At 38.5% G+C, this 12375-nt stretch overlaps 1 protein-coding gene across 4 annotated transcripts in view; it reads right to left on the bottom strand.

Annotated features, from left to right (window-relative positions):
- The window catches only part of kank1a (KN motif and ankyrin repeat domains 1a), a 69012-nt gene that overhangs the window by 22553 nt on the left and 34084 nt on the right, over window positions 1–12375 (bottom strand). The window contains exons 1-2 of one of the 4 annotated variants that reach the window (XM_067571590.1): window positions 10217–10515; window positions 9119–9165 (exon numbers count right to left, since the gene is read on the bottom strand). In XM_067571590.1, coding sequence (XP_067427691.1) covers window positions 9119–9146 — 28 coding nt within the window. In that variant the 5' untranslated portion in view covers window positions 9147–9165; window positions 10217–10515. Of the gene's footprint in view, window positions 1–5637; window positions 5769–9118; window positions 9166–10216; window positions 10516–12375 lie in introns of those variants that run through there. The other 3 variants (XM_067571572.1, XM_067571579.1, XM_067571561.1) reach the window with 3 other exon arrangements.

The following is a 12375-nucleotide window of genomic DNA, read 5'->3' as shown; positions in this document are numbered from 1 at the left end:
AAGTGCATGGGTGGAGGAGACTCTAGTGGCCAGAAACACACACACACACACACGCACACACACACACACACACACACACACACACACAGGTCCTTTCTCATACGACCAGCTTGGTATTTCCTGGCTCTGCCCGTGAGCTCTATACGCCTAATTACTCACATGAAAAGTAGCACTAGTATTTGATCAACTCCTCAAACTGCAGCAGCTCCAAACAGCAAAACAGTAAGACACATCCGTCCTCATAAAAACAAAACCCAGGAAACGAAACAAAAAAACAACACGTACATGTATCTGGCACATTCCTGCCCCTTTTTTCCTAACCGAACACAGGCGGGACAGACGGAGCAGAACGACCGACTGTGATTTACTTCTAGGAACTGAGAGGGCAGTGCCAGACGCTGCTGCCAAATTCAACAACTTAACTCTGTACATGATGATGCAGACCGGAGGAAATGTTTGAGCTTCCTCTGCAAACACAGAGGCGGTTTGAGAAACTTTGCCCCATCTCAGACCCTTTTCTCATAGATGGTCAAGAAAAACAATCGGACACGTCAAAGTCGCTCTGAGTGTGTAGGCTGGTTTATTTCTGGTGATGCATAAAAAAAAACTTCTATTCTAAACAATCTAAAATAAGAATAGACCGCAGCTACGAGGGCTGAACAGTATAGGGGGAAAAATACCTTTGATATATTTAATATTTAAACTCCTAGATATATGCAGCTTTTAAATGATGTGGGTGCGTTTTGAAAGAAACTTCAGTGTAAAAATTAATTCTTGGGAACAGTAGTTTGACAAAAATTTGGCAAAATCCACTTGCTACCCTTTTCAATAGCTTTCAATTGCATCTCAAGTGGACTTCGAGTTAAGATTATTTTGTAAGGAAAAGTGACACCTCGACATTATCTTATAAATAGCAGATATATTCTCAAACCAACAATTCAAAGATGTCTTTAAGCTTGTAGGCTTCTCTTTTTTATTCTGAGAATGGCTGCAATCAGACTGTTCATGTGCACATCCACGAAACCTCAGCGATAGATAGACCTGGATACAAAAATCACTTAAAGTGCGATACAAGAAGTAGTCGCACACTAAATCAAAGCTCCCTTTCATTTTATTAACATTTTGACCGGCTAAAAGGTCTTCTTCAAGCAAAAAAAAAAAAAGAAAAAGAAAAGGCTTGTGTTTGGTTTAAATGTCGCAAATTAAATTACAGGGAGCTGTGATTTAGTGTGTGGGTAGCTCATGTATCACAATTTAATGGTTGCGATCACTCAAGCATGCAAAACCACCTACCGGAATTAAATTAAATTAAGTAAAATTGTGTTATTCATCAGATTCTGTGTTTGTGTATACGATAAAAAAAAACTCTGGATTGCCTTAAAACTATTTTTCTTTGTGAACCAACCAATAAAAAAGGCTTTATATAGCTTTGACCCGTATTACATTGCATCTTTTGCAGTGTTCACTGTCTACACTGAGCCAATACACTGTTCTGACCTGCTGGCTGAAGAATGCCCCTTTCAAATACTGACAATGAACCGATTACTGCACACTGAGATACAGTCACACTTAAATAAACCAGACCAGCATCAATTCATCAAACATTGTTGTGTAAAGACAGTAAGAGTCCAGAGCAGTCAAGTCCAGTGAATAAAAGCGGAACAATTAACCCATTTGGTTCACAAAGACGCAGCACGCTGCCCCCTTTGGCACACATTCTTATAACCTCACAGCACTTACATAAACACGCAACAGGAAAGTGACTGATGGGGCACAGAAAGACGTGGTAAACAGTACCATGGGGTAAGACTAAGTGGCAGCTGGGTCTGTCTCCGCTGCAGAAACTAAACCACTTCATTGGGTTTGAATGAATTGCAGGAGGTCGAGTCATCGGCCAACGCTGACCGCTGCTCGCTGAGTTTTCTGTCCACAAAAGGCTGCTGGTATTAAAGTCAGGTCAAAGGCGTTCTGGTCTGCTCTGAACCATGACTCAGCATCTACTGGGGGGTTTTTATTTTAGACTACCAGGATTTCACTGCATGAGGGGAGATGGTTTTGGTGCTGTGGTGGTGGTGGTGTTGGTACCATTTTTGGTCAATTTGGCAGCAGACTAACATGAAAGAATCCAAATTATTAACATTATGAGCGACGTTGGCATCACAATCATTGATATTATTATTAAACTGCACTGACTTTTAAACCAGTTTGCTTCTGATTATGACTGTGAACTAAAACTAATGTTTGAGGACCATTCAGCAAATGTTTTTGGACAGTAATACGCGGATGTGGCATCAAAAATAGTCCCGCAGCTGAATGTAATGAATATTACCCAAGTTAGTTAATTAGGATCAGCTGAGGTTTTATTTGAAAAATGTGCGTGATGCTTTGTTGCTCAATGCACTGAGGCGTCAAACATCCCACAACTGGCAGTTACTCTGTCTGACTTCATACTGAGCACACTGGCTCAACTGATTAAGAAAGAAATAGTATTGGAGTTTTTAAACGGGGCTCAAACCACCAATAAAAGTGTCTGTATGAGGAAATCAAACATAAATAAAAATCTGCTTCTTTATCCAATATTAACATAATGGCTCAGCTATGTTTGTACGATCCTTTCAAGCAGATCATCAACTATAAATAACTGTAGGGCAGAATTATCAGAGCTGCAACGATTAGTCGACTCATCGTTTTAGTTATTTATAAGAGAAAATGCCAAAATTCCCTGGTTCAAGATTCTTAAATGCAAATACTTTGATTTCTTTAGTCTTCTAAAAGCCACATTTGAGGACGTCACCTTGGACTTTGGGAAACTGTCATTTTTGACCTTTACTGACATTTTATAGACCAAACAACTAATCAATAAATAGAGAAATTAATCGATAATGAAAACAATTGTTAGTTGCAGCCTTAAGAATTGTTTAACAGAACATCAGCTCCTTTGTTTTACAGAAATAAGTAACTGAAGTCTCAGTGACAGAATTATATCTTGTATTTCTAGACTTGGTTTTTGAATATACTCACCATTAACAAAATGATAAACGTGACTGGATCAATCACTCAATTCAATAAGGAAACTAAGTCAAACAAACAGAGACGGCTCTGACTCACGGTTTACATAAATGCAGCTCCATTGTGTGCAAATTACCAATGACTATTACTGTATTATTCATCTGCAAGATAAGGAAACCTTTAAAGGGAACTGCACTTTGACATACATGTGAGAAACTAGAGATAAAAAAAATAGGTCAAAATTGATCCTGACTTTTAGTCTATGATGTGTTCAAGTAACACTGGATCCTACACAACACAATAACATCTTTTATAAGAAACTACCAGCCTGGTAAATGACTCAAACTCTCCTAGTTTCTATCTGTCATGTAGAAATATTCAGAAGAATTGGCAAACAAAACAACAATTTAACAAATGACAAAAGTTCAGCTTCTAAAAAACCAACATAACAGATTCAGATTAATCAATGTCAGATTATCCTGAGCAGACTAGACCATTAACTCACCCTCATTTAGAGCACATAATACCAAAGTTTCAGCACTGGAGCATCTCTACACTAAGAGGTCTTAGTTTTGCAAGCTTCGCTCTCTTCTTGACATTCTTGTGGTGCAGCAGGTGACCGGGTTGGCATGTTAAATGCCAACACTGCACTGAAGCTATTTTTACAGTTTACTGGGAGAGGAGGTTAGCAGTGTTCACGTAGCATTCCTCAGCATTTTTCACATTCTGTCAAAAATGGACATTAAAACACTTTCTGGGGTTGTTGCATTTGAAGCGAATCTGGCGAGCTCATTATCTATCTACAGACTAAAAGTATCCTCTCAGAGTCATGTACATGGCGGTGGACTGACGCTGAGGACGGTGTTTAAGTGACCTGAAAGCATTTGTCCTGCGTGTTGTGCATTCCTGGAGGGATTTGGCAGAAAGAAGCTTCACTCTCTCCTGTTAGTCTGCCCAGGAATGTGAGCCGTCTGCAGGTGTGTGTTCAGCGCTACGCCTCGGCTGACAGCGTTTACTTCGCGCTGAAGCATGGAAATCTTCCCTACGTGCGCGCTGTGAACACACAAAACCTCAGTGTGTTACACAAGGAGAAGGAGGTGTAGAAATAACTAACAGAGGAGCTACTCTGTTTGGATGAAAAGCAAATTTCTTTTCCACCATAAGCTAATGTTTAACATTCCTGCAAGTATGTGTGATGTTCATGAGGAGGCTTAAACAGTCCAGATTAAAACATGTGATAGAAAGAGAAAGAGATTTTCTTCTAATAACTTGTAATAAGGGGTCATAGTGAAAGATACAAAAGATCAAATTGACAGTTTCTCACTCATTCTGATTATAATGCTACTGATACAATTAGCAGGATGCTACAAAGCTGTAAATGTCATATTATGTTACTTTATCATGTGACTACTGATGTAAACTAACATTGTCTTGTGCCAGTGCCTGTAAATTCATTGAAGAACTCCTGGTAGGTGATAAAATGAATTAATTTGATTAATCTGTATTTTTGTTTTTGCACTTGTGTATAAAATATCTAAATTAGGAAAATTGAGTAACTACAATATGCACAAAAAGGTCATTTTTAGTCAAAGAGTAATGTAGATGATAGCGGCCACATTAGATGTTTTGAGCAGTCCTGTAAACTGTGACGTGATGAGTTTTACTACATGTTACACTCGCTGCAGGCAGCTAGCTGCTAGAGGCTAGCTGCTAGCTGCTCTGGTAACCTCGTAGCAAATTTAACGAGAGGGACGGACTAAAAATTACTCTACACACTGATCTCTGCTCTCAGTTTGTGTTTGTTGGCGACGTATCATCTCTGATTACAAGAACTGAAGCTCTGAGAGTTGACTGAATTGTTTTTCCAAGAAACAACAGAAGATCCGCTCGTCAGCTGACTTTTTTATTGCTCTATCTGTGCTGAAACTAACTTAACTGGATGCCTGTGCTCTACTTAGTTGAAGCATCTGGTACTGACAGTCAACACCTGTATGGGATAGCTTGTATTTTATGTGTAATGCTGACAGCCTTGCAGGTGGTGCAGGTCTTTTATAAATCTTGCTAAAACTGAATTGTTCCAAAGCTGATGAAAACTCAAGACTGTTTTTGGGCCATATCACCCGACCCTAACTCCTGGTAAATAAAGAATTACGTCTTGCAAATGATCTTTTTCTAGATTTTAAAGCAAGAATGAGTAGCTTTCACTCACAGTGATAGAAATAGATGTAATGCAGGAGCTGAGCAGTTAAATATACATGCCTGACATAAGCCTGAAACTGGACACCTTATCTACATTTAGCCCTATTGTATCTTTATCCAGCTAAGTTTTTATTTAGCTAGCATGAGCACAGATTGTTCATGAGGTAGTCAGGAATCACTTGACAAGTATGGGTACATGCAGTATTTACCAACTGTGTGCTAGGTGAAACTAATTTTATTATATTTGTGTGACCAACTTTAAACACCTCCATCCTACTGACTACATGATGATGATGATGATGATGCGGTGATTTAACTCTGGAAATAAGCCAAAAAATAAGTATGTAAATTCATATATAGACAGAGAGAGGACTAATTTCCTCTAACCTGATATGATGAAATGAGTTGGTTAATAAATGAGTTGGTTACCTGGGCCATTGCCATTCACGTGCATGGTTTGAGCCATGGCTGCAGCTGTGTGCTCTCAGTCCCACAACAAGACCTACTGGGGGTCATGCAACTGCCATGCATCAAGTCCAGATTACCATGCAACCTGCAAACTGAGACAAAACACAGGGAACATTTAATCACATATCAGGTAAGTCATAAACAGTCCATGCAGAGACGTAAGGAGCAACAAGCTAAAGCTCTTTATATGCGAGAGCCATGCAAGTATGTTATTAAGGCTGCAACTTTTTTTCATTATTGATTCATTTGCGGATTATTTTCCCAATTAATCCACTGATGCTTTATTTTAAGAAATGTCAAAACAATAGTAAAGAATATGGTACAATAATTTAATATTCCAGTCATCTTTTTACTTGACAAATGACTGAAATTATTAATGATCAGAATAGGTGTCATCAATGAATTTATCAATTTATAGCATAATCTCTTCAGCTCTAATCATTGTTACTGTTCCAATAACCAACAGCACACATTTTAAAATAAAACAAAACAATTTCTCCATCACAAATTCAACTTATATCAATAATCTTGTCAATCACACTGATTATTTGACAACTGGTTTGTCCAAGTCGTCATTGGTTACACAGAACATTATGTTTGCAGGACGCACACAAAGGTTACAGTGTAAACTAGAACGGAGAAATATTGAAAAAAAAAAAAAAAAAACTTTTCCAAAGTTTGACCGAGGCGATCAGAGGTCTCTGTTTGACGGGTATTTTATGTTCCGTTACACAAAAGGCCCTTCTCTGTGAAAGCTGAAGCCCACTTCATGTGATCGACAGCGCTGACCTCTAGCTTTTTCACAGGTGTGTTTGCATCTGACATTTATGAACATAGAGGTCCCTGTGTGCACTGTTCTGGTCATTATCAATGGATTCATTATGAGCAGGAACAAAAGAGCTATTCTCTTCTCATAAAGAAAAAAAAAATCATGGGCCACAGAGAGGTCCAGATTTTAAATGAGCATCTGGAGGAGCAAAGATGCAGACGAAGGTTGAGTGACAGTTTCACAAAGTCTTTTCAGCCAGGCCATTTTTAACACACTGATGACCTCGGACTCTATTTACCAACCCTGTTATAGCAACACTACTGACCTCGGATGATCACTGGTTCCCAAAGTGGGATCAAAGCCCCCCTTGTGACTTAAAGAAGGTCCTTAAGGGTCCTCGGGGGGGAAAATATGACAGGCTTCAATTTCACTGCTGGTCACATTTTATTCATTAAATATCAGTAAGATTGAAGAAGTCATTCTGCTGTGAAAACACTGTACTTAAACTGTTTATTGCTTTCAATTAACTTAGCAGGAATCTGGTGTAAAATTAGCTTCATTTGCACGTTCTCCCTATTTTTCTGTTTACCGTATTACTGGAAGCATCTAATGAGGATATTGTGAACTAAATTAAGTCTACTCAAACAGGGAGATGTGGTTTTGTTAGTCATTATGGTCTGAGGGGTTTTAGTTTATTAGGTACACCTAATGCAGTCTATAACACAACATCCCTGCGATAAATTCTACCTTCATTCATCAACGAGCGGAGTCTAAATATTAGAAACAGCACCACAAACTGCAGCCTCAAATGAGCACTGAGGTGAATCACACCTTTCTAAAAACCGAATGAGTGTTTTTGTATTATTGGACTGCATTAGTTTTAGCTAGGTGTACTTAATAAACAAGCAACTGAGTGTATATTATATTGATATAGTCAATATATGATTGATATAGTTGATATATACTGAAACTCTGTGTAGATGCAATGGATATGAATGTCTGCCTTATTTATTTGATACAGGCTCTTTATGCAGCCCCTCAGTTCAGCCTCCGTCTGAAACAGGCCGTTTTAGCTCCTGTCTCTTTAAGGCCCCCCCCCCTCCCGATGAGCCAACTCTGTTCTGATTGGTTAGTGTCAGGACGCTGCCCCTCAGCAAACTTCTAGTAGCGTAGGAGGCCATGTAAACAAACAGTAGTAGTAGTATTTCACTTCTTTTTCCCTCATGAAATGGAAACTTCTCAAATATATCTGTACATGTTCTAGCCAGAATCAAAATATGCGAACATGAACAACCTGTGGAACAACCTTAGCAACAAAGACTACAGAACAGACGGCCGTTTATGGGCCTGTGCAAACAATCATCACAAGGTGGAAGTAGAGGTAACATTGCAAATGAAGCGTTCAGAGCAGACAGAAGGGAGCATTTTGACATAAATTCACGTCAAGTTTTGGACATTTGACCATGTTTGACATAGACATCCAACATTATAACTGTATATAAATAACAGAAAATCACAAAGGGGAAACTACCTCAGTAGAAACACTACTGCAACATCTCCACTTGTTGAAAAATTGCATACCTATCGTCATATCACCCAACCCTATCTGAGAGGCAGACCAATAGCGGACCTGAGGCCAGATAATGAGCCAGAGGGAACATCTGAAAGGTCACTCTATCAGTAGTTACTTTGCAGATGAGCTTCCACTCCTCTGCAGCGCATGCAAATCCTTGTTTACAGTCCGCACCCAAATAAAGCAGCGCAGCGATGCCGTTAAGGTGATGCGTCTAAATCTTAACCTCCCGTCATCCGTCGCCGAAACAATTATAGATCTGATACAGAGGAGAGATATAAACGACGCACGCTGAACCCTTCCAACCTCCAAATAGATCGTAATCATGTTCCTCAGCCTCTGAGCTACTCTCCCTCATACTGAAAATGAGCTGCAGAGAGCGAACTAACAATTACAGCAATATTCATTTTGATGTACCAGTATCCTCCCAGTAAATAGAAACATGGTCAGCCTCTAAACTGAGAGGAGGCTGCTCTTCCACAGCAGAAGTACCCATAGAAGGTTTTTGTTGACGGCTTGTGGAAGAGGTGAAAGTAGATGGGCTGAAATAAAAAAGTAAAAAAAAAGAGACTTTTACTAAAGAAGCAGTTGGAAATAATAAGATTTATAAAAAATGTTGAAGGACTTTTTTTATTTAAAAAACTGACATTAATCTTACACAATCAGCAGTGAGAGATGCTACTTACTGTCTTGAAAATGCTCATATATGCTCATGGTGATTATAATTAAACCGACAAATATGATTTGCAAGGAGAACAGCATCTTTGTGTTTCCAGTCAAAGAAATCTTTATAGATTTTTGTAAAATCTTTGTCTAAACTCCACATTACTGTGACTACTACTACCACTCTCAATGTCAGAGGGTCTGAATATAACCGACAACCATCACAACAATAAATGCGGAGCGAGACAAAGAGAAATAAAGACACAGACGGGACTGAAAGGACACAAAGTGCCGCTCTCTTAATGTTTATATCCAGATTTTTAAAAAGAAAAAAAAGCGAGCAATTCACCCCAAAAAGACGAGCTCTTCTTGCCAACTCCATGCAAATAAACTATGGATTTAAAAAAAAACAAAAAAAAACAACACATCGGACTGACCAAACATCTCCCAAGTGTCTTCTTCCATGAGCTGCGAGAATGCACACCTGAAGGAAGGAGCAGGAAATCCTCAGATAAACCGTCTGTCATCCTCGTTATAAACAGCCAAACTTGTTCAGTTTAAAAAGCACATTTGTAGCAGATGAAGGAAGAATAAAAACATCATGATTTTGTACTCGGCCTTCAGAGAGCGTCACACATTTGAAATATTTTAGTGTTTTTAAGATGAAAGATTGTATTTGTTAAAGAATATTCTGAAAAATGTGTTTTGTATTATGGACATTTCTATTTCTCTTGCAAATTGCTATATCTGTTACAAGTACATGTTGCACATTTTATTGTTTTGTACAGTATCTATGATGATCAACAAGTCACATGACTGATCTTTGGACTATAGTATAAGAAAGCCGAACACCTCCTTGAAGGAAAAGTAGTCGAAAACCTTTAATGAAGAAGTCGTGGTGAACTGGAGAAGAGTTGTGTGTCATGTTTGAATTTTAACAAACGTACACAACACTCACACTGCTCTGCAACCTTTTAAAGGACTATTCTGCACTTTTTTCTTCCATCTATCTCCTTCCTTCAACACAGCAATATGACATTAAGTTAATGATCAACATATTGAGGGACTCACTCTCACTTCTCATACAGTAATTTACAACTGAGAGAAGCCATTCAGTGTTTTTTATGAATGCACTCAGGAGACATTTAACCTGTTGCATAATAACTCTGTAAAACCAGGTGAACTCATTTGAAGGTAAACTTTTTTTTTAGACTTCAATGCACCAATACGTAGTTAAAAAAATGCATTTAAGGCTAATCACATTAAATTTCTGGAGCTTTTAACCTACAGATGTTTGAGGAATTGCTTCTAAAATGTATTAAACCATGTTTTTCAGCATTCATGTTCAAGATAATATGAGGTTTAAAAAGGGAAAACGAGGTGTCGACATGTCTGGCTCAACTGAAAAATGCTGCAGGATCTCTGATGCATAAACACTCTGACCACCAACAAGTATGAGGATAAATATATCTTGGCTTTTTCCGTGTTAACTGTCCTCAAAGCCACAACACTGAGATCTGCTCATGCAAGCTTACCTGTAACTCTCATTCTAACTTCCTCCTACAGGTCGCAGGTAGAAAACACGACTGAGTCCGCAAGCCTCCCGACAACGAGCCTATACCCAGCCGTCCTCTGAGTGAGAGGGATAGGTTTCACAGCTAAGATTAGACAACTTCCTCAGATGACAGCCAAACGATCTGTGTACTATAAGAGGAAACAGGACTTTAGGCCGTTTGGGGTAGAACCGACCCCTACGCTGGGCCTCCAGGTGAAGCGCATGGCGAGTTGACAACCGGGGTGGTCACTCTTCAGCCCGCGCTGACCTTCAGCTCACGGCTGAGAAGCAGCCACTGAGCCAGACAATAGAGCGTAATGGAAAGCCTTTCCATAAACGGTTACACATTAACCAACGAAGCGGCGTCTCACTTTGGCCGCCGGCAGCTGAAGGTGAAGACAGACGGTTAACTGAACTGAAGAGACCTCACTAAGAACTACCAGTGATGAGTTTTAAACATAACAAGACGTGTTCAACAGGTTTATCAGGAGATATTTTGAGCAGCGAGATTACAAAACAGTGAAAATGTGTCGTGCACTTGTGTTGATTTAAATCAAACGTTTAACAGTATCTTTGGATACTGATCACAAAGTCTTAATCATACTCTTAATCAATAACATGAGCACAACGAATGAGTCGATTGGTAACAATTCAGAAAATTAGCTGCCTGATTTAGTTTAATCAACCGAAAATCCAAAATATTCCTCAGTTGGTACATGTGAAGATTTGCTGCTTTTTGGTGTTTTATATCATTTCTGATTTGATATTTTAGAGTTTTGGACTGCAGGTCCAACAAAATATAGATAACTAGTCACTAAATAAGAAATACTCACATAAATACTTACATTTTTTTTTATCAGCTATAAGCATCAAAAGCCTGATCTGCATTTATTTGCAATCGCTATGTGGACTGACACCAAGACATGACGGTCGGCAGTGTTTTAGTGGAACAAAGCTTTGGCTAAAGTTCTCCAGTGTATCTCTGCCCATGTTTACTACTGTTAATGTGGCAGAAGACACTTTTCTGGAGTATTTATGATTTTTTAATTTTAGTCACACTTGTTACTCAAAAAGTAAAAAGGCCTCTCTGATCTTACAGTAAGTCAATCACAATAAAACAATAAGTTGCCTTGATGAAAACACTCAGTCCCTTTACGTTGGTACATTTAAGAAAGAAAACAGTTTAAAATGAATATTTAGGTTAATATTAAAGCAGGATTTGAGTACTACAGTCAACAGCATGTTCGTACCGAAGTAGTTTGTAGAATAATTGAAAACAAACAGTCGAATACGTCTTCAACTAAATCACAGTCGACCTAAACTTGCTGACAAAACTGCCAGAAGCAAAAACCTTGAACCTTGTAGTTGTTCATGTCAAGTGTGGCATCGTATTACTCAATAACTCTGATTATTTTCTGTATTTTAATGTCTGGTATCATGAAGGAATTATTATATATTTAGAAAAGAGTTGGTTCTCTGGCCCTTTAAGAGAAATCCAGAGTTTTACAAACTGATCTTTTCATTTAGTTTAAACAAAGACAAAGATAAAGAACTCACCATAATTCACTCCATAATGAACAGAAACAGAATTGTAAGTCGTCTGATCTGATCTGAAGGACTCACGAGTCTAACAAGAGTGAGGAATTCAATAATAAAAGAAAAACACAGGGCAACGTCATCAGCTGACACAAACCAGAACAACTTGTTTTGTTCCTCCTCAGTTGTTACATAAATATGAAAGACGTATATATAGCCTTCAGCCTGCAGTGGTATGACAGGTGTACGTCTACTGATTTACAGTCAGGTCAAGTTCCTCTTCACAGGGAGGTGTGTTCAGAAGACAGCAGGCTCAATTATTTATTATATGTCATGCAAGACAAACAAATATTATCAAACGCAGTCATGATTAATAAGGGAGTTGACGAGGGAGGAACATTTTTGTCTCAAATTGAATTCCTGTGTAATCTGCAGCCAATTAAATAATTCCTTCAAAAATAATAAATGCATAGTTCATAAAAAGTTAGCTGAAGGTTGTAGAGCGCTTTATAGCAAGAGATGGATTCAAAAATTAATGCAAAATCACACGGGAAGGTGTGCATGTGATTATGGGAGAATGAAACTGAATAATTTAAAAGGTGC

Source organism: Thunnus thynnus, chromosome 2 (assembly GCF_963924715.1).
Source record: "Thunnus thynnus chromosome 2, fThuThy2.1, whole genome shotgun sequence".
Lineage (NCBI taxonomy): Eukaryota > Metazoa > Chordata > Actinopteri > Scombriformes > Scombridae > Thunnus > Thunnus thynnus.
The sequence above is the reverse complement of the archived record's forward strand: the minus strand, read 5'-3'. Positions and strand labels throughout refer to the sequence as shown.